Here is a 25,853-nt window from a genome sequence, read left to right on the forward strand (position 1 = left end):
AAATTAAATCATACATATGTTTAAGGTTTGAAATTAATTGACAACGTCAAGGCCAATGCCCGGACCACAGCTACAAAACTGGAGTTGATTTACTCATATCAGTTCTCATCTAAATCCAATGAGACCAAAAAACAAAAAATATTGAGATTCAAGGACCAATTTTTTCTTATTCTCCAAGTCCCACTAAAAGTCTCAGACAATAATTCTTAAGAAACTTGCAAGCAACAATTTCAACACAACGTTCAAATACAAAAGGCAAGTTTCCTATGATACAAACACTCCCTGTACCGTAAAACAAAATGCAACATGACCAATCTCTTAGCTTTGGATAACAATTAACAGGTATAATTCACAATAAAAATCTCATCTTTCTCACAATCAAATAATTATAGCGAGAGAGAGTCGCCGACGACGGAGACGGCATCGGTAGAGAAGAACGACGGCGGAGAGAGACAGAGAACGGCAGTGAGATCTGTAAACATGGAGAAACAGTATACCCATAAAAATGTTAGCTCAACAAGGAAACAGAGAAAGAGAGAAAGAGAGAGAGAGAGTACCTTTTTTTGATTTCGCCGGAGACAGATCTGGCCGCCAAATTCGCCGGAGAAACGAACTGGCTAGCCAAAGAGAAAGGACGACCGTTTCACAGAGAGAGAGAGAGAGCGTGTGCGCCGGATATAGATCCGGTCACCAAATTCGCCGGAGAAAAGAAACGGCCGGCCAAAGAGAGAGAAGGACGTGTGCGTCGGAGACAAAGGGAGCCATTTCAGAGAGAGAGAGAGAAGCTACGGGCCCCCCAACTAGTTTTCAGATCCGAAATAAATGAGAAAAGAAAAAAAAATAGGAAAATGTTAGATTTACAACACCAATACAACAACTGTACAACAATCCCTCACATGAGGGTGGATCCCACATACTAGGGCCCATCCTCATGTGAGGAGTTGTTGTGCAGTTGTTGTATTAGTGTTGTACAATAATCAAATCCCAAAAAAATAATTAAAATACCTTTACACGTCAGCACATTGTGCGGGTGTTGTGAAGAAAATGTGTAAGTATGATTACTCATTTTTAAAACACAAAGCTCAGTTGAACTCAGACGTCAGACGTCAGTTCAAAAGAGGAAAAGGGGTAGGGTTGGGACTGGCTCTCTGTCTCTCTCTCTCTCTCTGTCTCTCTCTGTGGATAATCTGATTTGATAGCAGAGAAGAGAGGAAGATGAGTAGCCAAGTGGCGCCTCCTGGGCCGAGGAGAAACAGTGTGAGCCGGAAACAACGCGGCCCCTCCACTGTCAGGAAATCTGCTACTCCCGACGACGGAAATGCTTCCAAACCCTCTTCTCCTCCTGGCCCCCAATCGTAAGTTCCCTAATTCTTGCTTGTTTCCCAGGAAAATTACTCTTCAATATGTTGTCTGAAGGATAGTGGATGGATTTCTAGGTCTCTGGGTGGGGAAAGGACGGTGAAGAAGCTCAGGTTGTCCAAAGCCCTGACCATTCCCGAGGGCACTACCGTTTCCGATGCCTGTCGGCGGATGGCAGCTCGTCGGGTCGACGCTGTTCTCTTGACTGATGCCAATGCCTTGCTTTCTGGAATAGTTACTGATAAGGTTTTGTTAGGATTTTTATTGGTTTGGGTTGTTTGATTTTATCAGGCTCATATGTTTTTTGGTCTTTTGCGGTCAGGACATCGCCACTAGGGTTATAGCGGAGGGTTTGAGGCCGGAGCAGACGATAGTATCCAAAATCATGACGCGCAATCCTATTTTTGTTACTTCGGATTCGCTAGCCATTGAAGCTCTTCAGAAGATGGTTCAAGGTGAGCTTTATATCTTTAGCCATTTTTTTTTAAAAAATTTGTCGTGTTTATTTTTGGGGGCTTACTCAAGTTGGTGATTTGTTATAAATTAAAATCTGCATGACAAAACAATTTATTATATATATTGCTTGAGATATAGCTATCTGAGGCTTATTTCTCTTCAGTGCTCGAGTCAGTCTGTCGAGAGAGGGAATTTTTACCGTTTGATTGGATAATAGACTGAAATAGACTGGTGGGAAGTAAAAGAAACTGCTTCATGTCTTCTGCTTTCACTTTTTACTTGAATCAATAATTGACACCCTGCTTTTTACTCCAAGTAATTCTGAAGATATTATAAGTCTCCACGGCCCTTGGAACTTGGTCATGATAGAATTTCCTAGAATGAAACAAGCTACTGCATTCTTTGGGTCAGTTGCTCATATTGGTGTTTTTCCTTATGTTCCTTTTAGCCCCCAAAGGATCTCATATGATCTTTCTTTTGTTAAAAAAAAAAAGAAAAAGAAAAGAAATCTTACCTAAGATAGTTGGGCATTGGCTGTAATGGTTTCCAGTTATTGAATTAACCTATCAACATGCTTTGCCATCAAACATTTATTTTATTTTGGATTTCAATAATTTTCACAAAATTTATTTTTCATATTGAGCTCCAAATATATGATATTTGGATAGAATGACTCCTAGCTTTTGCCCCCTAAGAGCCACACATGTGAGTTCCCCCGCATATCACTCAAGCAACAAAGGCTCTTTCCTTCGCACTTGGTATGCGTTTTTGCTGTTGCCAAGTTTACTGCAGCTATGTTACAAACCCATGGCTGCTCTATCTCCCTCTCTCTTGGTGCTAGCTTAGTGGGGATTCTTTATATACACCTGTAAACTCATTTTCTATTTGATGTTTATTATTTAAGACATGAACACATTTCTGGAGTTTTATTTGGAACCCTAAATGTTTGTTGTGTTAGTTGAATTCAACTTTATGGTGGCAATTTCTTGGACTCTTTTGATCATCTTGACATGCTCATGAAAAAGAAAGAGTTTTTCTCTGATATCAATTTTTGGAAACAGGTTTTTCCTAAACACTAAAACTCTGCAGAATTTCCCAAAGATCTTTAACCCCTTTTTCATCATGAATCAAAAATCACATCAACTAAACAAAAAGGACTAACTTTTGATCTTTTCTTTTATTTTTCTCAAAAGATTTGGCATTTAAGCATTTTATGTTATCACTTGATTTTACTTTTTATGTTATCACTTGAGCATTTAAGCATTTTGATGGTAACATGAGGTAATTTTTGCTATCTTCTTTGTTTCTTATCTCCTTATCAGCAATGGACATGATATCACATCCTTTTTATTTTTAAAGTCGTTTCTTTGTGTCCTTCACTTTATTGAATTCAAAATCATATTTGTATGTATGCTGTCATATTGTCTTTTTTAAATATATTTTTTGGGTGTGCCTATATGTAAAATCAGTTTTTGGATAACAGGCAAATTCAGACACCTCCCTGTCGTAGAAAATGGTGAAGTTATTGCTTTGTTAGATATTACGAAATGTCTTTATGATGCTATATCTAGAATGGAGAAGGCTGCCGAACAGGGCAGTGCAATTGCTGCTGCAGTTGAAGGGGTGGAACGTCAGTGGGGAAGCAATTTTTCTGGTTGGTTGATAAGTTCACATGTACTAGTATAACTGTTTATCTTTGAATGATGTTATTGCACTCATGCATTCTTGAAGGAAACACTTACTTCTACTCTTGGTTTGAGAAAACGCCTATGTTATAGACTAAATTGAAGCTTAATTTTAAACATTCCTTTGAGGCTTCCCAACCCCCACCCCCCCCCCCCCCCCTGCGCGAGTATTGAGAGGATTTGCCAGAAGTATATAAACAAATAAGTTAATGAAACTGACTAAAGTATGTATTCCTTATGTTTTATGATTTTTTTTTTATTAGTACGAATGTACTCTAACTTATGCACAAAGTTGTATAATCACTTGGTTGCAACTTTAGGTGCTTAGTAATTTGGCTTGTTTTATAGAATTTGTCTTCACGCACCACCGCTAGCAGAGGGAGAGAGAGAATTGTGGCCTTGCCTAGAGGAAGGAAGCTGTTAAAAACTTCATGTTGTTTAATAAAGAATTGTTGGGTAAATGGCTTTAGAGATTCGCTCTAGAAGAGAACTCTCTAAGGAGACGAGTGATTGTTGAGAATTAAGGGATCTAAAGAGGGGACTGGTGTTTAGAGCACTCCCATTAGACTCACTAAAATGGTTCCCTTCCTTATATTTAGGGAAAATTTCATCAAAAACATAAAAAAAAACCCTCCATCAGACACCCTAAATTTACATGATCTCCTTGGGAATCTACAGTAACCATGTATATTTGCATGGTTACTGTAGATTCCCAACCTAATATTTTAATAAATAAAAAAACCATCTCTCTCTCCTCTCTCCTTCCACCTTTCCCGTCCTCCATCGTCTCCACCCCGTCAAAACTCAAACTCAATCAAAATCAGAAATTTCTTCAACCACAGCAAAGCCCCAAGCCCTAGGATCACCGAAAAATTCACAGTTCAGAATTCTACCGGAATTCCACCAAAATTTCACAGTTTGAAATGTCCGGAATTCCACCGAAAATTTCCTTTTGTTTCACCGGAAGTTCGCACCTCAAGCCATTAGAATTGCGCCCTCAACTTCTACGGCGTCGACCCGGCATCACCCACCAGAGATCGGACCTTTCTCTCACTGCGTCTCTTCTTAGGCAACCGGAAATCAGACCCACGGGTCTCTCTGCATCTCCGGTTCTCTCTTTGATTCGATCTCTCTTCCTCAAGCTCTCTCTCTCTCCCTAATTCGGTCTCTCTCCCGGGTTCTCTCACTCTACTTGTTTTGGGTCACAAAGAAGAGAGGAAGGAAGGATCGGGAAGATGAAGAAAGGGAGAAGAAAAGAAGAGGAGGAAGAGAAGAAGGGGCGGTGCACTGGTGGGTTTTGAGAGAGAGAAGACAGAGATGACAAGAGAGGAGAGAAGAAAAAAATAATAAAAAAATAAAAGTAGGAAAGAGAAAAGATAATAAAATAAGAGTAAAAAATAGTATTTAATTGATATAAGGAAAATTTAGGGAATTTATTGTGGGGTGTTTTTTTATAAGGAAGCAAAAGGTAGTTTTGTCCCCTAAATATAGGGAAAATGGTTGGGAAACTGATGGGAGTGCTCTTAGAGGAATCTCAAGGGCCCTATGGGGTGTGCCTTTGGAGGAATATTAGGCATGGTTGAGGAAAATTTTCCAACTTTGTCTCCTACAAGGTTTGGGAATGGGCCTCGTATTCGTTTTTGCCATGATTTTTGGTGCAAAGGAGTGGCTCTCAAGTCTTCAGGCCCAAAACTCTACTTAATAGTGTGTGACAAAGAGGCCTTAGTGTTAGATTATTTGGACTCCTCCGGCACCTATATCCATTGGAATTCGAGTTCCTTCAGAGTAGTCCAGGATTGAGAGATGGAGTCCCTTGATGCTTTCCTCGACCTATTGTACTCCTTGAAAACTCATCAGAGGGTGACAGATAGTATATTGTGGACCCTAGTATGCAATCACGACTTTGAAGTGAAGGGCTACTATAAATCTTTACAGTCTGAATAGCCTTGTTTGTTCCCATGGGAAAACGTTTGGAAGGTTAAGGCTCTGTCCTACATTGCTTTCTTCACTTGTATGGCAACTTTGGGTAAAAAATCCTCACTATTGATAATCTTAGAAGACGGGGTCTTCCTCTTGTTAATTGTGTTGCCTCTGCAAAAAGGATGAGGAGACAGTAAATCACCTCCTCATCCATTGTGAGTTTACTAGCAATCTTTGGCACTTGGTTCTAAAATTATTCGGAGTTTCATGGATCATGCCTAGCGATATCTTAGAGCTGATACACTATTTAAAGACCCAAGGACGGGGACATTCCAAATAGGCTATCTGGAAAGTTATTCTAGAACAATTAATGTGGAGGGGAGGATTGCGAGTTAGATTTGCTCTATTGAAAATCCCACTCTTTGAGATCTCATTTTTATTTTTAATTATAAGTAAACGAAATATCATAAAAAAGCACAAAAGGTGCAATCTAACTACAAGATAAACACCTAGCTAGAAAGAGAAAACAAGTTGAGAAAATCATGAAAACTAGGCAAATAAAAATATAAAGCAGCTATCCAGAGGTTAAGAGTTTAGAAGAAGAAAGAATGTAGTTCCGCCACTGTCTTCTCGCGATCTTCAAAACATCTATCATTTTTATCCCTCCAAGGACACCACAAAAGGCATGGTGGAACCAACTTTTACATAGCTACACACTAAGGACTACCTCCCAGCCCTCTCCAACAAGCGAAAAGGTCTACCACTCCTAAAGCTCTCTGTTATGCCCCTTGGACCTGAACCCCATCGTGAAGCATAACAGAGACCACTCCAAAGGAGAGAAAGACTGGACACCGCCCGTAGACTCAACCACCGAAGGAACATCAAGCAACGAGCTAGAGACGTGGGACGACGCAGAATCACCGCGATCTGCCAGGAAAGGAGAGGACGAGCTCGACTTGAGAAACACCCGCTTGAGAAAGCCCACATCATCATGTTCTCCTTGACCCACGACCAACTTCGGCTTCCTCATGTCCTTGCATTTGCGCTTGTACTGAATCAGAGTCTTAGGCGTAGAGTCTTCCAAGGATAATTTTGGAGGAACCCTACCTTTCGGTGAACCCACCTCAGGCGAAGATTTAGGAAGAGAAAACCCTGAACTAGTAGAACCCAACGCAGAACTAGCAACCAGAACCAGCCTTGCTTCCTTCCTCTTCTAGCACCTAGCATCAATGTTCTCCAACGTCACAGCCTCCCGAACTGCAGGAAGGGGCATACCCGTAAGGCCAAGAGTATCTGACAACTACTCTTCAGCGGTGGCACCGACTCTCTTAGCCTTGGACTTGCGGAAGTAGAGGTTTAGAGGCTTGGACATCACCGGCCCATGCCCCAAATCCACTCCTCTCTGCCCTTGATGAGGAGCATTTTCGGGAGGATATGCTTGTGGGTTGAGAGCTTTAGGGGTTGGTTTGTTTTGTGGGATGTTGTCTGGGGCGGGTTAGTGTTGAAGTGTTTGTTTCTCGTATACTCCGTGTGTACTAAGGGTGCCTTACGTTGTTATGTATAAAATTTGCACTTAAAAAAAAAAAAGAACTCTTCTAGGCATAGCCCAAGCAAACCTAAGGTGATTGAAGATAACAATCCACAAAGCACTTGTGCTCTCACAACGGACAAGAAGATGATCCGGTCTCCCCACTTATTTTGCACATACAACACTAGTCAATCATAATGACATTATGTTTTCATAGTTTATCCATCGTTAGGATTTTCCCTAAGGCGACTGTCCAAGCAAAACACGCCACTCTTAAAGGGACCTTATGATGCCAAATACGCTTCTAAGGGAAAGGGGCACTCATGAGGAACTAGGACGTTATAGGAAAAGATCTCACATCAAACATCCCTCTGGAAGGAACCCATTGTAGCTTGTCTTCACCTCCTTGTCTCAATCTTAGAGAATACAACTTTTTGAGCAAGATACTACCGGAGGCCCTTCTAGTCGTTAAGTAACACCAATCCATGTGTTGGTATCCCCACAAGCTACGCACGACATTACTGGAAATGAACTCCAATTTAGGTTCCTGCAAACAACTACGGACGACATTACTGGAAATGAACTCCAATTTAGGTTCCTGCAAACAAATAAGATCTGCCCTCCATTGTCTGAGCAAGTTCTGGACTCTTACGGCATTTTTCAACTTCATGCAACCCTCGTACATTCCAAGATAAAACCTTAAGCTTCATAAGCCCTCCCCTTTACTCTACCTCGACTTGTACTACCTCCTTTTGAATCATAGTAGATAGAGCAAGACATCTTTTTGAGCTTTCTATTTTCTTTATTACCTAGTTTAGAGCTAGAGCCCAACTTGCTTAGAGATCTCTCTTAGATTCGGTTGTAGGTTATGTACCTAAATTCTTCTCGAATCTTGTAGATCTTGTTAACTTTTTAAACTTTAGACATCATTAGTGTGGTTGCATCTCTTGTATACTTTCCGTGTACTTGCTTTGACTTTTTTTTTTTTAATAATAAATTATTATTCATAAAATAAAAATAAAAATTTAGGTTGTGTTATAAATACCCTAACTAAACCTTTTGATGGTTGAGGGGGTAACCTAGAAGTAGTTCTATTATATGTTCACATTTGCTTAAGCCACCTGCAAGATTCTTGGGGGTTTTTCCTAGTAGAAGTGGGCATGCAACACTCATCAGTGAACTATAGTATCTGAAAAACAAAAGTTTTCAAACAAAGTTGTGTGGCTTTTTTGGTAAGTCAGACTGGATTAGGACAAGCTTTATTGGAAATCACCTGATTTTATGGATTTATATATTCCATGCTTAAACAGCAAACCTTTCAGAAGCTTTAACTTTTAACTTACCATATTTGGCATAAGCTTTAGGCAGCAGTCAACCAAATCGCCACAAAATAACAGAAAATAGGATGCTGAACCCTAATTCTTGTTCCCAAGTAATTGTAAAAATATGACTGGTATTCCACGTTGACCAGGACAAGATGGACCATCTCTTACTAATTGTGAGCTTCTTTCCCTTTGAGAGTTGGCATTATAGGAGTTTTCTCACATAAGAGGCCATAGAAAGGTTTCAATTTAAGGTATAAATTCTTTTAAGATAAATCCAATCCAGTAAAGATAGAGGAGTCTTCATTATCAGAATTCCCCTAAAGATTGTGGCCAATGTACTGGTTTTTATTATTATTCTAATGTTTAGGAGACTGCAACATCTACTTTTACTAGGTTATTACAGAGTATATGAAAGTTAGAATTTAACGTTTCTGTTTATCAACTGTTTCAGCTCCATATGCATTTATAGAGACATTGAGGGAGCGGATGTTCAAACCTTCCTTGTCAACTATCATTGCTGAAAATACCAAGTACCTTTTAAGCTTTACTTGCTTATCTGTTCATTAAAGAAAATAGTGTTTATATAGATTTTGTAGTGTTACCAGTTTTGTAGCTTTGTATGTTTTCAGGGTTGCAATTGTCTCTCCATCAGATCCTGTAAATGTTGCTGCCAAAAAGATGCGGGAGCTGCGGGTAAATTCAGTTGTTATTATGACGGGGAACAAGATTCAGGGGATACTTACGTATTACTCTTTCCTTAATAGGCTTTATCTTTTTCAGTGGCTATTCTGTAATATTTTGGGGCCTGAGATGTCTGTGGGTCTATCTGCAAACAGAACATATAAATTCATATATTAATAAACACAAATATGCAGTTATATATATAAATCCTTGTTTGAATGGATCTCTGCAAATGCCTTTCTCAATATCTCTAACTTTGTAGACTTTTGTTCCCTCCTTTCTCATTCTTGAATTTGTGGGGTGTTTTCTTTTGTATACTCCCTGTGTAGTTGGATTGCGCCTTGTGCTCTTTTAATAAACTACTTTACTTATAAAAAAAAAATCATTACTTCATAAAAATGAAACATTAGTGATATCTCTTTGTTTACAATCTTGGGAGTGCTCATGTCGATAACTTGTTTTAATGTCTGATGACAGCACTCATACTTGTGTCGTCAAATTGTAGCTTTTGGATGACATTTAATTTGTCTTTGAAATATCATCTGGTGTTTGCTTATCATTTTGTGATGCCACTGTATTACAGTTCAAAGGATATCCTTATGCGAGCGGTGGCACAAAACCTCTCTCCTGAATTGACTCTGGTGGAAAAGGTTTATTGTGAAAATCCTATCATTTATTTACTTCTTACTTTTGCAATGTGTGGTTAGCACATACTTAGTTCTAAAAGCTGCTGATACTTAGCATGATCTCACTAGTGATTAAGTTGTTGTGTTTGCTGGTTTGTTTTGTTTTTTTTTTTTGGATTTCCCTCTTTGTCTAATATATTTCTCAAGGTAATGACGCCAAATCCTGAATGTGCAACGTTAGATACAACAATTCTTGATGCCCTGCATGTAATGCATGATGGGAAGTTTCTACATCTTCCTGTTTTAGACAGAGGTGAGCAATGCTTTTTTAGCCCCAGATCTTAAACCAAGGATATCAAGTTTGTTATTAAAAGATGTATTTATGAGAAGTGCTTTATTATTAAAAAAATGACTGACATCTGTTGCACAGATGGATGTGTGGCTGCTTGTGTAGATGTTCTCCAGATAACTCATGCGGCGCTCTCTATGGTAAAGTATTCAATTCCTGATTCCAAGTTGCATGCTTAGAATAGTATTTTCCAGAATAGAGCGAATCATTTTAAGGTTTTCACCTTGCTTTATTGAATCACAAAACATAAAGGAGTAGGCTTATTCTATGTAGTTTATCATAAAAATATTGGCTAATGTTTACGTATAGAAAATTCGAATTAGGTCTTAATTTGAGCAATAAAGTCCCCTTAATCAAGTTTGTCTTTTTCATCAAGTGGATGGTGTTTTAATGCAAATTGATTGAGCCTGTTGAGGTGGCTTTTCCCTCCAAAATTGAGTTACATTGAATGACATTTTAAGTTAGATCAGAAAGGGAATGCAAATAGCCCCAAATCAAACTCATTAAGATCTTCAGGCCTTAAAATGAAAAAACCATGAGTATGTCATTAGGAATTTAGTTTGTTATTTTTGTATTGCCTTCATTTCATCTTTCTGAAATCTTGTTAAAAATATTACTAGTGACCTTTTTTGTTTTTTTCACTTCATTAGGTTGAAAATGGCTCTGGAGTTGATGAGATGGCGAACACCATGATGCAAAAGTTCTGGGACTCAGCACTTGCTTTAGAGCCGCCTGATGATTATGACACCCATAGGTTTCATTTTTGCTGCCTTGACTTTATTTGGTTATCCAGTTGGTTTTGCTGCTAATTCTGCTGGATATTGTTTACAGCGAATTGTCTGGATTTATGGCTTCTGATGGGACAGAACAAGGGAAGTTTACCTATCCGTCTCTTGGTCTTGGAAATTCATTTGCCTTCAAATTTGAGGATCTTAAGGGTCGTGTACATCGAATCAATTTTGGTGAGTGGTCAAGGACAGGATCTTTGGAAGAAGCAGAGATCTGAATTATTTTTTGTACTCTTTTACTCCCTCCATCACATAATGTCTTTTTGTACAAACAAAACACAAGCACTTTAAGGAGAATACTTAAGGCCTTGACAGTTCAAGCTTTTGTATGTTCAAATTCCAAAATTATCGTTGTTTTATTTAATTCTTTGATATAAAGGACACAAATTTCAAAGTTGAGCTAAAAAGGGGAAGTAGGAGTAACTTCAACTTTTTTATATGTGGACAGACAATGGCTGAAGATGACATTCATTATAGGATGCAGGGAGTATATCTTAAAGTGTAAGCATCTAATAGAATGATTTCTAAAAAGTACTTGAAGAGGTTAGAATGCAAGATGTCCCCTTTTAGCTAGAGTTGAATTGGAAAAGGCATGTTATGCATGCACACTTACACCCGCTGGATACCTTCTTTTCATCTCTCTCTCTCTCTCTCTCTCTCATGTTTTTTTTTTTATTCTCGTTGTCCCATAATAACAGCACAATTTACCTTTAGATATCCCAAGATAAGTCCATTAAGAGTAGTCAAAAGATTCTGGAATGGTGTTATTGGGGGGAATAGTGGTCGTTTGAGGGTGTTCATGGCAGTATTGTTCTGATGGTAGTGTGCTGGAAGTTGGGTGGGGTTGGAATCAAAATGGTGGTGAGCTGGCGGTTCAATGGTGGAGATGGTGATGGCTGAGTTGTATCATCTGTTGTTTGGTAGAGTTCAATTGGGAGAAGCATGTTTACTAATCTCTCTCTCTCTCTGTCCACCCCCCCCAACCAATTTTTTGTAAAGAAGCATAAGTGGTTCAATGGTGAGTTGGCTTAGTGTTTTTATGAGTGTTCATTGCAAGCATAAGTAGCATGATAGACAGGTGTGGTTCAATGGTGGAGTTGGTGATGGCTGAGGTGATCTGTAGTGATGCATGTGTTGGGTTTTTTCTTTTCTTTTCTTTTCTCTCTCTCTCTCTCTCTCTCTCTCTCTCTCTCTCTCTCTCTCCTGAATATGTATTGGAGGTCATAGTGGTTGCATGTTGATAGCTGTTTTATGTTGGTTGTGAGGTGGCAATAGCAGTTCTGGTGGAAGTTGGTGTTAGGTGATGTAAAGTGGTGGTGCAGAAGTGAAGTTGGATTGTGTGACTGATTATGGTAGTGACAGACAAATATTTGTGCTTTTTACTCCAAGTAAAGGCCCTTTTTGCAACAAATTTTTGTTTACTTTTAGGCTCTTGATTGGCAGATGTATGCTGGAAAATGCTATCAAATGTACCCACACATATCCAAAAATAACATGGTGATAAAATTTCAGGTACTGAAAATTTGGATGAGCTGGTATCTGCTGTCATGCAACGGATTGGTGCTGGTAATGATAGAGATTGCCCTAAGCTTATGGTGAGCTTCTAAAATCCTTCTGTTTTGATTTGCTTTGTGTTGTACAGGGATTTACTTTTTTCTTTTAATTCATTATTATTTATTTCTGTTTTTCTTAGTATGAAGATGATGATGGTGATAGAGTTCTACTTGCAACTGATGCTGATCTTGTTGCTGCTATTAGCCATGCTAGATCAGCAGGACAGAAGGTGATGGTTTTGGCTTGTGCCTGCTTTGTAGTTTGGATCTAATCCTTTTGCTTTGGAACTTTTGGACTTTGCATGGAAAAGAATAGTGATTTCTCTGAATTATTTACGCTCTAGGTTCCTTTTCTCCCTCTTTTGGCTGATAGATGTTTGATAATCGAGTGTCACTAGGCAATCCAGTGCTTGGAGTTGCTTTCTTTATTGTAATTGCCATTTTTTTTCCCTGTTGTTTGAGACCATTCTGTATGGTAACTCTAGAGTCGGAGCTCTCGTTGCCGTCAGCTTCTGGGTTGGTTCGGGCTTGTCTCCTGTTCCAGTTCCAGCCCCTCTACCTAGTTGCTCCAATCCTGCCGCTTTATCTTAGGAGGCCACTGTCGAGCCGTCCCTTCCTTTCTCCTTCCCTCCTTCGCTGGTTACACAGTCTTATCAGGCGATTACCCTTGTTGGATCTGGTTTTTTCGGTGGACATGGTCTTGATGTTGCCACTGTGCCTTGCAGCTCTGGGTTCGTCCCTCCTCCTCTCACAGGGGTGGCCGAGAAGGGTGAGAAAATTCGCTCCTCTCCCTGTGTTGCAGCCTTCTAAGCCCTTCCAATGTTATTACCGGAAGGCTAGGTATCTCAGGGAAGGTCTAGTGAAGTGGAACGATGGGCTACTTGCAAATTCCAAGGAAGCTTTGAAGAAGTCTTGTGGCTCATGTAATAAGGCTTTGGTTGCATAGCCTAATTCTAAGGAAGATTCTACAGCGCCCCCTTTGAAGTTTTCTGCAGGTACGACGAGCAATGAGAAGAAGGAAGCAAGCAATGGGAAGAAGTGCTTCCTTCGGAAATGATTTCTCAACCTGAGGCCGGCTGTGTTAGCCCCTTCCACCTCTCTCTCCTTGCCCTCTGAGTTGGCCCCATCTTCGACTTCGGAGGACAAAGAAGTTGGTGTTGTGAGGGACAACGGCATTACCCAGTCTCAACAGTGGCCTGTTGGGTTCAATCCTTTTGGGGAGGTCGTGGTGTGGTAGCAGGATGAAGAGTTTTGGGATGGGATGCCTTTGGATTGGGAGATGGATGATGGTCTTGACGTGGAGTCTTTGGCAATTCTCGATGCTTTTACAGAGAATTTTTATCGAGATCAATTGGTAGCTCGCAAAAAGACCATAGGCAAGAGGGAGCTTTTGAATTTGAAAAGCTCCATTAACTATGGAGATGTGAGCGCTCCCTCAAGACGTCGAAAAGGAAAGGATCCCATGACGTAGGGTTGTGTTCTCTCTGGTGGGTTTTGTGGTCTTGGGTTGTTCGGTTTATAGGGTTTGTTTGGGCTCCTTTGGGTTTTTTTTTTTGGGTTTGTTTGGGCTCTTCTTTTGGCTAGCTTTTGGTTGCTTCTGTGTATACTTCCAATATACTTAAGGGCGCCTTACGCTTTTAAAAAAAACTTTTCTTATAAAAAAAAAATTAGCTGCAGGAGTAAGATAGTGTTTAAGTGAGATCTTTCTGTAAAGAGGCTAGGATTTCTTATACACCAAGATTTTTTATTTTTTATTTATTTTTTGAGTTGATTATAGCATTTCTATTTTTCTACCAAAGTTGTTGGTGGATGGTGTATAATTTACGTGGATTGCTCAAGTATGAAATTTGTTCTGAAATTTTGGGAGTAAGTGATTTAAGAGGTCAAACATGCCATACCTAAATCTTCTGCACAATATTATTGTTTTATTGGTTTATGATGCCTAATATAGAACCAGCTGGTTGAACTGAGTGTGATTGGTCGACTCGAGGGAGGATATGGCTGTGGATGGTGTTGAATGGTAAAAGAGGATGCTATATAGCAATATTGATGTGGCTTTGGGCTTTGTTGAGTTGAGATGGATATTTATATAGTTTTGAAGACGGCGAGAGGAGAGGACGGTGTTGGATTTAATGTCTTTTCTTTTTAATACTCTTTACCACTGGGCAGCTGCTGCTGACTTTCCTTAATTTGTCTGGTTTTTAAGTTTCCGACCCCGCCAGCTCTTTTGGCTAGTTTATGTGACTATTGTATGTGGTATTATATTAGTAAAAATGATATCACAGAATACTTGTTGGTGATTATAGATTATAGATGATATAAAACAGGAAAATGTTTGACTATTAAAGTTCATGATTAGTTAGCGTTTATTTATCATCTTCTTTAAGATTTTGATCATGTCGTGTGTTTGTCAGGTTTTAAGGTTGCATCTGGACTTCTCTGAATCAAGCCAGTGTACATCCACCATCCAGAGATCTGAGTGGGTGTCCCTTAGTTCTGGCATTTTGGCAAGTGCAGTGGTTTTAACAAGCATTGGTGTGTTGGTCTACTTAAAGCGCTCAAAGGTCTGAGGATACTACTCTCTTCTCATGAAGTGATTGTTGACAAATAATTCATGGTTGGAATTGCACAGAGCAATGCAAATGTGTTCTAGTGTAATAGGGGTTTGTTTTTGTCCAAACGTTGAGAATTAGAGAGTCCTCTTGTCTAGTAATAGTTACTTTTGGGATGAAATTTGTGTCCCATGTAGATGATTTTACTTTCACTGTTAAACGTGACATCCAAGTCTACTTGATTCTTTTCGCCACCTCTATAAACTATAGAGGCTGCATTGTTCCACAAAACTACTAACACATATACTTACATCAATCCTATGCTTCTTCTTGATGGCCAATATGTTTTTTTATAAATAATCCTTTATTATCTTATATTATACACGATGTAATGCATTTTTTCTTCAATAAATATTTTGTAAGATTCTCTTCAATTTGCTGTATGTGGTCATGGGGTGTGTTCTTTTTTATTATGTGGTATCGATATAATATATAGAGGCATAGGATAATGAGGAGGCTGTTGGCTGTTGCTTATACTAATAGATTTTATTTCATTCTATTTTATTTCTTTTTAGTTATTGAGAGGAATAGCTGTACTTTGGGGGTAAATGCAATATTTTTCAGAAAAAATTATTTATTTTATATTTTATTTTGAAAAAATCAAACCCTTCACTGGCCGGCTAGGCCAACCCATATATGGAGCCGGGGGTGGTCACACCACCCGCGGAACACCTCGCGGTGGACCCCCGAGGCGTTCCGGGGGTGGTCGGGGCCACCCCGGGTTGGCTTCAGGGGTGGCCTGCCATCCCCGGAGACCACTCCGGGGGTGGTTGCGACCACCCTCAGCTCTTGGTGGGCGGCCCATGGGTTTTTTTTTTTTTTTTTTTTTTTTTTTTTGTTTTGTTTTGTTTTTTAATAATTTGATTTTTTTTTTTTTTTTTTTTTTTTTAAAATGTGGGGTTTTTTTTGGCAATTTTGATTGAATTCCAATTAAAATATATGAGTTCTTATCAAACTAAAGGTTAGGAATAACCGTTTTATTTCGCCACCTTTTATTCTTAGGAATATCTATTCATTTTTCTTAATGGAATAGTTATTCTCCAAACCAAACGAGACATCAAAGTATATATATATAAAATAGGGAAATCAATAAGAGGAATGCATAACATTAAGACAAGTGACATTCTATTATTCAGACTAGTGTCAATCATGTGTTTAGTTATCTATTCAACCGATTTCTATTTCAATAAAAAAAAAAAGAAGAAAAAAGAAAACAATCGCTTCCAAAAAACTGCAACAGAGGAATACATATTAGTGAAAAGTTCTAGTGAGATTTTTGCAAACAACAAAATAACCGTACAAACTTAACAAAATAACCGGACAAACTTTCTTTTGTATTTCGCATATATTGGCAAGAAGAAATATTGATTACTCTACTCAAGAACTGCAGTAAAGAAAAGTCAAACGGGAAAGGGTGAATAAGGAACATGTAATGCTTTTGCCATACTCTTTTTACTTTGCCATTTTATATTAGTATTCTTCATTTTTTGTTTTTTGTTTTTATTTTCTGTGATTTTCTTCTTAATTCCTTTCCTTTTTTTCCCTTATTTTTTCCTTCTAATTTATATTTTATTTTTCCTTTCGTAAATTTTACATTGAATTCAATAAAATTCTGATTAGAGAGAAAGATTCCTATTGTTATTTTTTGTACGAGGTATAACGATCTTTTAGTTTACACTATTATTTATTAATTTTTTTTTTTTTTTTTTTGTTCTTTTATTTGGAATGTGTATTACACATTGTTTACTGACTTAATTGATACAGTATTGCTTTCAAGATTTCATTGGAATAGGAAAAATTATACATAAAATATAGTTATTTTCTATTATAGTATGTTTTATTTTTTCGTTTTTTGTCTTTTTTATTTTTATTTTCTGTTGTTATTGAAATAAATAATGCTCTTACTTTCTTTTTTCTATCATATAAGTGGTTTTTGTTATTGTTTTTTGTTTGCTTTCTTGGAACTGGGAAAATATATAGCAAATAGTTATTTTCTATTGTTTGAGTAATTTCTTTTTATTTTTTTCGGATCCTTTTTTTCTTTTTCTTTTTTCTTTGTCTTTAATTTTTATGGTCATGTTAGTTTGTTATTGTTTTTTGTTCTTATTTTTTTTTGTTATAATTTATATATTATTTTTATTTCTGTTCTAAAAAGTAGTTTATATATATATATATATATATATATATATATATATATATATATATATATATATATATATATATATATATATATATATATATTCTTTTTCTATTATTGAGTATTTTTTTTTTCGTTTTTCGTTGGTAGTCCATTTTCATTTTTTTTCTTCCTTATTTTATGTTCTAATTTATATACAAAAAATACAGTTCTTTTTCTATTATAAGGGTATTTTTCAGTTTATGTTTGTTGTCAGTTTTCATATTTCTGTTGTAATTTATATATTATTTTTATTTACGTTCTAAAAGTATTTGGTTTTTTTTTTTTTTTTTTTTTTTTTTTTTTTTAAATTTTAACGTTATATATGCAAAGGATGGTCGGAAAAAAAAAAAAAAAATCTCTATTAGAGACAACTTTTTACTATACCTATGAGGCTATAAATGCATTGGAATCGGAGAAAATATACGAAAAAGAAAAAGACAATTATCTTTATATTAAATGAGTATTTTTCTTTTTTTTGTTTGTTATCTGTATTCATTTATTGTCTTTATTTTATGTTCTAATTTATATGTTATTGTTGATTTTGTGCTAAAAATATTTTCTTTTATGATATATATGTGTGTGAAGGACAGTCAAAAAAATAAAAAAATAAAAAAATTTCATTTTGGCGGGACTTCTTCCTATATTTATCAATTTCATTGAAACAAAAAATATAATTCTTACGTTTCTATTTTTTGTTCTTATTTTCTAAATGTAGTTTTATATATATATATATATATAATGTTGTGTGAGTTACAGATAATTTGATATTGCCCTCCATTTTAAAGGTACCATGTACTGTATTAAGAAAAGAATATTTATAAAATTGACAATATAATATTTGGCTTTATGTTTTGTGATTTATAAATTATTAATTATTCATTATTTGATTACGATGAGTAGGCGATTTTCTTTAGTTGAAATATGTTAAATGTTAACAATATTTTCTTTTGGGTTCCTTTAATCTATATTTTGGACTGCAACATGGTAGACAAACATCATAAGAAAGATGAACGAGATTCTAACGGACACTTACTCAACTAGGTACTATAGGCATGTCTCGAGAGATATGAAGTCTTCCTATTGCTGAATACAAGTTATAGCAATAATGTGAGTGTACTATTTTGTTCTTTGTTTTTATGATTTCCTATATTATGTAAAAGCAACGTAACCACGCGGAGGGGCAGACGACATGGGGTTCTTGGCTGCGGGCTGAGAGTTACATCGAGGTTATGGGGTACCGAAGGAAGTTAGGGAGGCGGAGGCTCCACCACCGGAGCCGAGGGTGGGGGGGGGGGGGGGGGGGGGGATACCAGGGCTAGGTTTAATCCAGAAAAGGAAAGATTCCAAGATTGGAAGAAAAAGATCATGCTACGGATCCTCCTCAGCGGGATTTCAGGGATCGCAGCGTTACCAAAAATAACCCTGAGGTTTAGGAAAGGAAAGTAGATGGAGCGGGACAAGGAAAATATGAAAGGGAGGTGGAGAATAAGGGGAATCGAAGACAGAAAAGGAAAGCTGGAAGTGAGAAAGGCTGAGTTGGGAGCGACAAAGCTGATAATCCACTCTGTTGTGGTGTCACCGCACTGCGAAGGGAAGCACTAGAAACAGGTGGCGCGGAGAACCCTTTCTGACCCACAAGTGTAGGAGTCTGCTTCAATTTCTATCAGTGAACCGGAAGTTCCTAAGGAGGATCGGCTGTTTGCCATTGACCCAAGGTATGAACCGACATCTTCCAAGGGTAACAGTGTATTGGCGGAGGCTGCTGAGCAGCCCCGCCAATCATCATGAGTCTAATATGCTGGAACTGCAGGGGGCTTGCCGGCTTGGGAACCCCCTGGTAGTTCGGGAGATTCACCGATTGGTGAAAATGAAGAAGCCCCGCTTCTTGTTTGTTTCTCATTAAAATAGGAGTAAAGTCAGTGAAACTACAAAAATTAAGATGCTCCCTAGGGTTTGATGGCATGTTCCAAGTGGACCCGGTGGGGAAGAGTGGTGGTTTGGTACTACTATGGAAAGATGACAAGGAGGTGGAGATATTGAATTTTTCCGAGGGGCATGTCTCAGCTATGATTACGCTATTAGATGAGGATTTTTCTTGGAATTTCACAGGATTCCATGGTCACCCTGACCGTAATCTTTGTGAGGCTCTTGGAAACTCCTCTCTCACCTAAGCTCTATAAGCTTCTCTGCACGGTTGTGCATGGGCGACTTCAATGAAATTGTAAACAGTCGAGAGAAGGTGGGTATGATCCGTAATGCAACTCAGATGAGTAAGTTTCGTTCCACTCTGGAAGATTGCAACTTGGGTGACTTGGGTTACCGAGGATCGAAATTTACATGGAGCAATAAGCGAGGTTTAGCAAAATTTATTAAAGAACGGTTGGATCGTGTGGTAGCTACTCCGGATTGGTGTGCCCATTTCACTAATTCGGAAGTTGAGATTCTCCCAGCAAGTACATCCGACCATAGACCTCTCTATCTAAAGTTCGATTCTAGAAGACGTATTTCCTCAAAATTATTCCATTTTGAAGCAAAATGGAATTTGGGTGTGGAGTGCTCTACGGTGGTGAAGGAGGCTTGGACAGGGGAGGGTGATGGAAGGCCTTCTCTGGGCAGTACTTGGAGGAAGCTGGGCAGATGTAAAACAAGGTTTACAGGAATGGAGCAAAGCTAAGTTTGGGAATACAGAGAGAAACATAGCATCTCTAACCAAGAGGTTAGAGCGGCTACAAAATAAGGAGTCTCCAGGGAATTTGGCGTCTATCAAGCTTGTGCAATCAGACCTAAATAATCTTCTGGAAATGGAGGCAGCGGGCTAAATGGAACTGGTTCTCTGGAAGTGATAGGAATACTTAGTTTTTTCACGCTTGGGCTAATCAACGTAGAAGAACGCACGAGGTGGACTAAACTTGATGAAATAGGTGAGGTTTTTAAAAGTTATTTTCAGCTTTTATTTACCTCTGAAGGAGTTAAAGGAGTGGAAGAATGTACTGCAGCAGTTTCTGGTAGGGTGTCTCCAGCTTTGAATGAAATGCTATCTGCTGAGTTTGTAGCCGAGGGCTCTTGCCCAAATACACCCCCAAAAATCTATGGGCCCTGGTGGCTTTGGTGTGGGCATTTTCCAACATCACTGGGGCAATATTGGTGAAAAGGTAAGGAGTATAATTCTGGAATTCTTAAATGGGGGTATGTTTTATCCTGTGATTAATGAGACCTTCATCACTTTGATCCCTAAGACTCCCAATGCGTCTTCTGTTGGTGAGTATCAGCCTATTAGCTTATGCAATGTAGTGTACAAACTAATTGCAAAAGTTATAGCTAATAGGCTGAAATTGGTGTTGCCGTCGATTATATCACATAATCAAAGTGCCTTTGTTCCTGGACGATTAATAACGAATAATGTTCTGGTGCCCTATGAGGCTTTACAACACTTGGATGAGGAGCCAAAAAGGATTTATGGTGGTGAGGCTTGACATGCGGAAGGCATATGATCGGGTGGAGTGGCTTTTCCTTGAAGCGATAATGAGAGCAATGGGGTTCGAAGAAAAGTGGATCACCCATATCATGATTTGTGTTAGAGTGTATCGTACGGTGTTAGTTAATGGAGTGCCTTATGGAAAAATACAATCTACGAGAGGGATTTGACAAGGTGACCCGTTATCGCCGTATTTGTTCTTGATAGTGGTGGAGGGGCTGAGTTCTTTACTCACCAAAGCTGAATTGGATACTCGTATCACAGGAGTTCCAATTTCAGTAGGGGGTCAAAGGATCAGCCACTTATTTTTTGCAGATGATTCCCTTTTATTTTGCAGGACAACGGTCGAGGAGTGGGGGAATCTAACCCAAGTTCTGCAATATTATGAGAGAGCATCGGGACAACAATTGAATGCGGCAAATACATTCATCTTTTTCAGTAAGAACACTAGAGCAGATTTTAAAGAATATATCAGCAATACAGTGGGAATCCAAATCACTGCCTGCTTTGATAAATACCTGGGTTTTCCAGCAATGGTAGGCCGATCAAAGAATCACACGTTTGCAAGCATTTGTAGCTGGGTGCAAAGGAAGTTGGATGGATGGAAAGTTAAGTTCTTGTCTCAGGCTGGTAAAGAGATCTTGATAAAAGCGGTGGTTCAAGCAATTCCCACCTATAGCATAGGTGTGTTCCAACTTCCAAAAGCTCTATGTAAGTCTCTAAACTCTTTGATGTCTAGATTTTGGTGGGGTCATAAAGCAAACCAAAACAGGATTGCCTGGCGGAGTTGGGAGCGTTTGAGCACCTCAAAATTTGAAGGTGGCATGAGGTTTAGAGATATGGCAGTGTTTTATAAGGCTCTTCTAGCTAAACAAGGTTGGATAATTTTGTCTAACCCGGATTCACTTGTGGCCCGGATTCTTAAAGATAAATACTTTCTATCCGAGAATTTCATGGAAGCTAAGGTTGGTAATTGACCATCTTATGCTTGGAGGAGTATTTGTCAAGCCTGGGAAGTTTTGAAGCTTGGAGTAGGTTGGTAGGTGGGCAATGGTGAGAACATTAGAATTTGGGGTGATGCTTGGCTTCCTCCCCCTCACCCTTTTTTATTGTTTCCTCCCCCTGCCACAATGGACCCAAACTCGAAGGTTGCTGCTCTAATTGATACAGCAACGGGCTGGTGGAGTTATGAGTTCATTAATAGTCTTTTTGATCCAGGTGATGTGGCTCGTATATGTAGTGTTATGGTTAGTCCACTTTTGAAGCCTGATCAGATAGTATGGAGAGGCAATGCTTCAGGGGTTTTTACAGTGAATAGTGCAAACCATTTGATTATGGCTAATTCTGCTCAAGCTAGAGATGGAAGTTCTGCAAGGAGAATTGAAGACCCTCTTTGGAAGAATATTTGGCGGTTGCAGATTCCCCCCCCGTGGTTCGCCAATTCTGTTGGTCTGTGTGTAATAACTTGTTGCCCACCAAGCATAATTTGGCCTTGAAGAAGGTTGTCCCCAACCCAGAGTGTCCTATTTGTCTTAGAGAACTAGAGACGGTAGTCCATTGTTTGTTGAGCTGTCCCTCAGCAGTAGCAGTTTGGCAAGAAGGCAGTCGGTGTCTCCAGAAACTCGCTTTGTTGGCTAATGATGGTCAGGGGTTGGTCCGTCAATTCTTTGACAAGCTTACCAAAGAAGTGGTGGAAGCTCTTGTGGTGGCTAGGATGATATGCCTGAGGAGGAACACCTTCGTGTTTGATAAGACTTTTTCATCACCGGCGAGTGTGATGGAGAGCTCTAAACAAACACTGGCAAACTACATGAAAGCCACAACAGAAATAGACCACAAGAGGAGATGATTTTGATCCCCAGCCGGTGGAGTAGAACCCCCCCCCCCCCAGGGGATGGAAAATGGAAGATTAATGTGGACACCGCAATAGATCAAGGAGCCATGAAAATGGGAGTTGGGATAGTCATAAGAGATGCAATAGGGTGGTTTGTAGTAGCGCGGGCTCACCAAATTCCATTCATAGTTGACCCACTTATGGCAGAGGCAATAGCATCTTGGCATGCTATTTCTTTTGGCAGAGAGATGGGGACATCCAAGGTGATTTTGGAAGGAAACTCTTTGGTGGTGATGTCGGCTTTGATGAAGAAGGAGGTTTGTACTCAAGCATATGGCCAAGTTATTGAAGATATATGGTCTAGCTTTTCCTTTTTTAGCTCTGTTGATGTGAATCATGTTAAGAGAGGTTGCTAATATGGCACCCCCTGTTATTGCAAAATCTCCACTTTCGCAGCCGTTAGATCAGACTTGGAGAGGGGAGTGTCATTTTCTCATCCATAATATTGTACTCGAAGAGCGAGAATGAAGTTATTGAGGAATGAAAGTAATCCTATTATTAAAAAAAAATAATAATAATAAAAAAAAGGAAAAAGGAAAAAGGAAAAAAAAAAAGAAAAGAAAAAAAAAGGGTCTCTTGAATTAATGTTTATAAAAATTGAATACATGTGATTTATTTTGCTTCTTTACGAGATAATTTACAACATACCTTTACGTATTTTCAACCTTATTCCTAAATTTTTATTTTGTTTTTAAATTTATGCTTTGTTTGTTTCGGCGTAATATGATTTTTTGAAAATGATTTCGACATTTTACGGTGTTTGGTAAGGGCGAAAATTATGGTCAACGAAAATCATTTTCAGTTTAACCGTAAAAACTTTTTTAATTTTTGGAAAACGATTTACGGTGAAAATTGTAAATCGTTTTTCGAAATTAAACTCTTTGTCTTTGCACACACGTTTGATATCCGATTGTTGGAATCCGGCAATAATCAGTCGTCGGAATCTAGCCGGCGCCGAAATCAAGCAACATCTGTCCACCGAGAACCTGCCGGAGTCGGAATCCGGTGACATCCGGTCACCGTCGCCAGAGCTGGCGGACCAGATTCCGGCTGGATCTGACCAAAATGTCAGGGATCCGGCCGGCTCTGGCCAAAATGGCCGGGATCCGGCCGAATCTGATCAGATCCGAAAGAGTCCGGCTGGAATCCGGCCATTTTGGTAGGATCCGGCCAAACCTGCTTGACGGAATCTGGCAACAGCGACCAGACGTTGCTGGATTCCGGCGACAATTGTAACGCCCCGCCTTTTACAAAAAGACGTAAGTAAAAATTTCGATTTCCACATAGCATTACGACATCATCAGAGTTAAATATTGATAGTGGAATATATATATATTTTTTTTTTCTTTACAATGACACATTAGAGCTGACTGAATAACCTCAATATATAAAATAATAACCTTTGTTCTGATAATATAAATACGTCTTGAATAATAACATACGTGCCAAAAGCGACACTCAATAAAGTATTAGTAATACCAAAATATCATAGTGTGACGTCCCACATCGCCTGGGAATGAGGATGTGCTTATAAGTATAAATGCACCCTTTATGACACAACGCGTTTTCAAGCCGTGATGGTTATGAACCTATCAGAACTCCGCAGTTAAGCGTGCTTCTGCGAGAGCAATCCCAGGATGGGTGACCTCTTGGGAAGTCTGGTTTGGGGAGTCAAAAACGGACAATATTGTGTCATTAGGCGGTGGGTCGTTACAAATGGTACATGATCAGAGAGACCTAGGCGGTCGGGATGGGATCTAGGCCAGCAGTAGGAAATTATTTTTCTGTTAACTTAATAAGTGCACTTGCACAATAAATCCAGTTCCTTTGCATTTCAATTATTGTATTAAACATTATTACTCTTTTCGAAATAATCGTTTCCTTATTTATTGAAGCTCTGAGTTTTAAATTATTTTCTAGTAATTTACTTAATTCAACATATTAGCTAGGTTACCTAGTAGACCTTATGAATCTTTGTGGTTTGGTGTTTGAAAATGGACGAACCTAACCCTTAGCGGTTTGGGGGTGTTACAGTTTTGGTATCAGAGCCAGGTTATAAGGTTCTGTAGACTCGTAGGAGCCAGATCATGAAGATAGACTTAGTGGGGTAATGGGAAATCACATTCCGGCCTAGTAGAGTCAGCCTTTTACTTAAGTTAGATTGTTGGGGAAGTATTCCCTTGCTTGGTTTTAAAAAGGTGGTTCCAATTTAGATGGCACCTATTGCATGCAACAAGGTCGACAATGATGTAGTTATTGGGAATGTTGTCAACAATGAAGCTGAGACTGCAAAGAATCAAACCCTGAACCTGGAGGTTTTATTAGCAACACAAACAGTATACATGCAGGAGGACCTCATCAGTAGAGTATTGGCGATTGAAAGGATGCAGAAGGATACACCTTGGGGAAATGTTTTCACGAACAAGCAATTGCTATAGATGCAAAAGATCGGGCCACATTGTCAGAGTTTGCAGAGTACCTGCTAATCACCAATCGGGTCAAAGTCAATACAACGGACGATGGAACATCGCACCAGCTCAAGTTGGCACTTTAAATTTGATGAATGCTAACGCCTCCAACAAGAGGGACACTAGTAGGCTTCCGACTTATCTGAGGAGTTTCGTTTGAGTAGATGGAAGTGCTACTGTGGTTATCATCATCTTCTACTAAAAGACTGTGATCTAGGGTTAGAATTTCTAGAGTTAGAATTTTGTAGCAGCCTCAGGAGGAGAACGATTTGGAGCAAGTCATTTGGAGGAAAATGTCTACTCGAGTAAAGAAAACGCCATGCCATAGATACCAAGTGGCTGGGCTTTCAAGAATTTCCTTTGAAGAGCTCATTATGTTCCCTTCAAGTAAAGAAGTCGAACTCATTGTTGACCCCTTATTAGGAGTGGTGCATATCTTGCAGACATCGCATCAGAGTAGCGTAACGGAAACATGGTAAGCCTATAACTCACAAATATTGTGTTCAACATTTACCTAACTAGACTGAAGTACCAAGAGTTGTTAGTAGTGTAAGATTTTTGTGTCCTTCAAATTCCAAGACACACCTACCTTGAGACAATAAAAGTTTTCTTTTAAACACCTTTTCCATAAATTCTTATCTTCAAATTGTGTTGACAAAAATCTTTTGGTTTCAAAACTCCAAAGCTCACATTGCTATGGTTGAAATATTACAAAGAATATTTATTATTCCCTATTGTTTTATTACTGTTTGACATTAAGTCAAATTCATGAGTTTTATAAATATATATATATATATATATATATATCTTACGTTTTGATTGAGCCGTAAAGAATGGAAAACGTTTGACCATTGATTTTATTTGACTGTTGGTATTTTAGTAAGCTTTATAAAGCATGGTTTGATGTCCACCCTTGTTTTTCCATTTTGTAAAGATATTAAATAAATAAGTAAAT

At 38.6% G+C, this 25,853-nt stretch overlaps 1 protein-coding gene across 2 annotated transcripts; it reads left to right on the top strand.

The window, feature by feature from the left end:
* Nucleotides 1-1,086: 1,086 nt before the first annotated feature.
* On the top strand, nt 1,087-15,163 carry LOC133857108 (CBS domain-containing protein CBSCBSPB3). Of its 2 annotated transcripts, none has more exons than XR_009898304.1 (14): nt 1,087-1,355; nt 1,437-1,605; nt 1,682-1,814; nt 3,299-3,469; nt 8,725-8,803; nt 8,903-9,016; nt 9,538-9,604; nt 9,788-9,893; nt 10,011-10,069; nt 10,580-10,683; nt 10,761-10,891; nt 11,166-11,218; nt 12,230-12,312; nt 12,411-12,452. XR_009898304.1 is itself a non-coding variant. In XM_062292238.1 (14 exons), exons 1-14 carry the CDS (start codon nt 1,216-1,218, stop codon nt 14,838-14,840), a joined length of 1,602 nt encoding a protein of 533 aa, XP_062148222.1. In that variant the 5' UTR covers nt 1,087-1,215; the 3' UTR covers nt 14,841-15,163. The 2 variants fall into 2 exon arrangements, 1 of the variants encoding a protein (XP_062148222.1); XM_062292238.1 differs by lacking the exon at nt 11,166-11,218 and adding an exon at nt 14,685-15,163 and having other exon boundaries at nt 12,411-12,500.
* The last annotated feature ends 10,690 nt before the right edge of the window (nt 15,164-25,853 follow it).

Source organism: Alnus glutinosa, chromosome 14, assembly GCF_958979055.1.
Source record: "Alnus glutinosa chromosome 14, dhAlnGlut1.1, whole genome shotgun sequence".
NCBI lineage: Eukaryota > Viridiplantae > Streptophyta > Magnoliopsida > Fagales > Betulaceae > Alnus > Alnus glutinosa.